This window comes from Dipodomys ordii, unplaced genomic scaffold, assembly GCF_000151885.1.
Source record: "Dipodomys ordii isolate 6190 unplaced genomic scaffold, Dord_2.0 Scaffold64, whole genome shotgun sequence".
Taxonomy (NCBI): Eukaryota; Metazoa; Chordata; class Mammalia; order Rodentia; family Heteromyidae; genus Dipodomys; species Dipodomys ordii.
Window position 1 is genome coordinate 4,311,343 of NW_012267280.1, and position 4,091 is coordinate 4,315,433.

The window sequence follows — 4,091 nt, forward strand, 5'->3', positions numbered from 1 at the left end:
GTCTCCAGAAACTGCGCAGGGCCCTCTAATAGCCTAGGTCTTGAAAGGAATGGCGCCCCCCACCCCACCCTTTAGCCAGCCTGGTGGTAACTCAAGGCCCAGGACTGTGGAGTCTTGGGGGTGGACAAGGCTTACTTCCTTCTCCCCTGAGAATATGGGGGTGGGGTGCACAGTCTAGGCTTTTGGGATGCACAATTTTTTTCAGTCTGTCAGGGAGAGCTAGGTACCTATTTTCTTTATACGGGGTTGCCCATGCCACTGTAAAAGGTTCACAATAACACCCTGTTCTATGGCACAGCAAAAAACGCAAATAATAATATAGCTTTTCAGAGGTGTATCCCCTCCTCCAGGGACATGCTTCTCCAAAGTGACCCGAATTAGCCCAAACCCCATTTACAACCAAACTGCCTTTTTGGGCTTGGAATCCAAGAATGGTCTCATCCTAACCACTAGCTCTAGGGCCAGTGGCTCATACCTGTAATCCTAGCTACTCAGGAGACTGAAATCTGAAAAGTTCAGTTCAACGCCAGCCTAGGCAAGAAAGTCAGTGGAGTTGTGGCTCAAGTGTCAAGAGCACTAGCCTTGAGTAGAACACTAAAGGAGCGTGCCCAGGCCCTGAGTTCAAGTTTGCTCTACTCTTGAGCACAGACCTCATCCCAGATTCATCTTTTGACTATAATGTCAACTACCACCTATGCATGCTCCAGCCCTGTTACTCTCTCTCAGAGTAAGTCAACAGGGGGCAGGAACTTCTTTATGGTTGGGCCGCAGGATCCCACAGCATAAGCACGCTGGAGGAAATGGACCTGTGTGCTCCTTGACTGGTGGTGGAGCAAGTGTTCTGAAAAGCTGGTCTAGCACTGAGACAAAGGAAGTTGAAAAGTGGGCTCAAAGATGAAGCAGAGGGTCTGGGAAGGTGGCTCAGGGGTAGAGCGCTTGCATTGCATGCATGAGGCCCTGGGTTCAATTCCTTAGCACCACATAAGCAGAGAAAGCCAGATGTGGCTCTGTGTCTCAAGTGGTAGAGCACTAGCCTTGAGCTGAAGAGCTGAGGGACAGCACCCAGGCCCAGAGTTCAGGCCCCACGACCGAACCACCCCCCCCCCCCCGCCAAAAAAAAAAAAGATGAAATAGAGATGCCATAGTTTGACTCCTAGTAGAAGAATGCTATGGTTAGGTTTTAGCTTTTATGGGCTCTTCTACCTGAAGTGAGGCAGAAAGAAAGAAAGGTTAGAGATGGCAGCCATAATGGCTGTACCAAGTGGAGAGTCTATGGTGAGATAGAATTCCCAAATAATCCCAGGCTGGGGAACTGGGTAAGGGTGCTGTCTTTGCCTGTGGGGATTGAGAAGTCATTCATTAGTCCTTTGAGGAACCCACTAATTAATTCTCCCTGCTTTCTTATCTAGGCCATAAGTACAGAGACAGAGGCACCAAGGAAAGGAGGTAAGGCTTTACACCTTAAACACTTGCAGCTCCCAGAATGTCCAGATCATCGTGATTAATGCCCCAGTCTGGGGCTTCTGTTTTTTTTTTTGTCGGTCATGGGGCTTGAACTCTGGGCGTGGGCGCTGTCCCTCAGCTCTTCAGCTCAAGGCGAGCACTCTACCTCTTGAGCTACAGCGCCACTTCCGGTTTTCTGGTGGTTTATTGGAGATAGGAGTCTCACGGTCTCTCCTGCCCGGGCTGGCTTTGAACCGCGATCCTCAGATCTCAGCCTCCTGAGTAGCTAGGATTACAGGCGTGAGCCACCAGCGCCCGGCTGGGGCTTCTGTTGTGTGTCAGGCCAGAGGTGCGAATTCTACACACAAAAATGAACAAGATCATAGGCTGGTGGTTGTGAGGAGCCACAAAAGATTCCAGACTCCCATCACAGAGGAGGAGAGGGTACATTAGTACCTGTTCCCTTTACAGCAATGTCAAGGGTTCACAATATCCCCCCCATATACAGATTTCCTGACTCCCTCCAGACACCTCTCCCCCGCCATACTGTGAAGGAGCAAAGGAAAATAAATTAGGAGGTAGTGGGGACCAAAAGCCCAGACTATGGATTGCAGAATTGCATGAGTGCGGGGGCGAGGGTGATGACATCATATCCACTGAAGAGGCTGCGCAGTTATGGCTGACGTCAGCGGAGCCTCCGAGCCGCCCGCGCACGCGCTCCTGCGTCAGAGGCCAGCGGGGGCGGCCGGGCCCGGCGGCCCGCGGGGCGGTGGAGCTCAGGGAGTGCATTTTCAGGCTTGGAGCGCCCTCTGCCTGCACCAGACGTGCCAGGTGGGCGAGTGGCCCCGGCTGTCTCCCAGACAGCTGCTTCTCCAGCTGCACACTTTCGCTAGTGTCTCAACACGTTTCTCATTCAGCTGGTGTCCTTTGTTTATTTCAGTACTTGTCACCCAACACACTACAGCTGATTGATGACATCGTCTATGTCTGCGAAACACCTTCCTCTAACCGCTCTCCAGAGCAGGATATTGTTTCCCACAGGTATCCAATATAACACATACCAGCAATATGGGAGAGCAAATGTCTGCTGGGTGCAGGTCTCTAGTCATCCCGGCGCCGAATCCATCTAGCCGGAACCCTCCCCACTTCTCCCCACCCATGGACCCTCTCCAAAGGTGGCTGGGAGCCGGAGCCGGAATGAAACTACAACCCCCAGAATGCTCTGCTCCCGGTCCTTGTCGCGCAGTCTTCTGGGAGTCGTAGTGTGCGCACGCGCGCTCGCCAAAACGGTGCCTCCCACAAGCCCCCGCGCCTTGTCCTCCCAGCCCTCAAGGCCGCCGTGTTGCTAGCGTCCGGTCTCCGGAATCCCGGTCCGCCGCCACCGCCGCTGCTGCCATGCTGCCCGCTGCACTGCTCCGCCGCCCAGGCCTGGGCCGCCTCGTCCGCCAGGCTCGTGCGTACGCTGAGGCCGCCGCCGCCCCGGCCCCCGCCGCAGGCCCCGGTCAGATGTCCTTCACCTTCGCCTCGCCTACTCAGGTTCGACCCCGCCGAGCCCCTTCCCTTACGGGCCGGGCCTGCGCACCCCGCGCCCAGGATCGAGGCTTCTCAGCTCGCGGGGTCGCTGCACTGGGTTCTTAGGCCGCGGTCCGGTACCCGATCCTCCTCAACCCCTTCCCGCCTCCGCGCCCGTCTTCGTGTGGTCCAGAAGCCGACTCAGCCCCGCGGGAACCTCTCCTTACCTTGCCCTCCTGCCTCCCGCCCTGCACCCTCTCTACCCTTCCCCCCCTCTGCCCCCCCTTCCCTCCGCTGGAGCCAGACTTGCTCCCGAAGCCGGACGCCTCTCATAGAGACGACCCCTTGCTAGCAACAGCTGACCTAAGGCCAAAACCAGCGCTGTGGATCACGTGTTGCCCCATTCCGGGACCCATTTCACAGCAGGAAAGACGAAGTCTTCTTGAACAAGGTTTGAGGGTTGCTAAGTAACAGTCTGATTTCCTCTCCAGGTGTTCTTCAACGAGGCCAACGTCCGGCAAGTGGATGTACCTACACTGACTGGTGCCTTCGGCATCTTGGCATCCCATGTGCCCACTCTGCAGGTCCTGCGGCCCGGGCTGGTGGTGGTTCATGCCGAAGATGGCACCACCACTAAGTACTTTGGTCAGTGTGCAGCGAACTGGAGGGGTGGGAGGGGTGTAGATTAAGTCCCCTCAGAACAACAGGCCTGGTTTCAGCTGAGACCTTGAGAAGAGGAAAGTTGGCAAGTGTAAGTAGCTTAGAGCTGGACACTGATGGAGTCACCTCGAAGGTGGCAAGAAGCACATAACTTGATCCTGAACTCAGCCTAGTTTGGCCAATGTGAGTCAGTGGGCGGTACAGAACTAGAAAGAAGTAGAAAGCTGCAGGGGAGAAGTGGTGTACAGGAGGGAGCCAATTTGAGGACCTACCCCTCACCCTTTTTTTTGTTGTTGTGGGGCCTGAACTTGGCCTGGGCATTGTCCCTCAGCTCTTCAGCTCAAGGCTAGCCCTCTACCATTTGAGCCACAGAGCCACTTCTGGCTTTCTGCTTATGTAGTGCTGAGGAATCGAACTCAGGGCTTCATGCATGCAAGGCAAGCACTCTACCACTGAGTCATATTCCTCTTGTTTTA

The 4,091-nt window shown here is 55.1% G+C and overlaps 1 protein-coding gene across 1 annotated transcript; it reads left to right on the plus strand.

The window, feature by feature from the left end:
- The first annotated feature begins 2,731 nt into the window (after nt 1-2,731).
- Atp5d (ATP synthase, H+ transporting, mitochondrial F1 complex, delta subunit) lies at nt 2,732-3,644 on the plus strand. Its single transcript, XM_013022688.1, has 2 exons — nt 2,732-2,979; nt 3,447-3,644. The coding sequence occupies exons 1-2, from the start codon at nt 2,839-2,841 to the stop codon at nt 3,642-3,644; spliced, it is 339 nt and encodes a 112-aa protein (XP_012878142.1). The 5' UTR covers nt 2,732-2,838.
- The last annotated feature ends 447 nt before the right edge of the window (nt 3,645-4,091 follow it).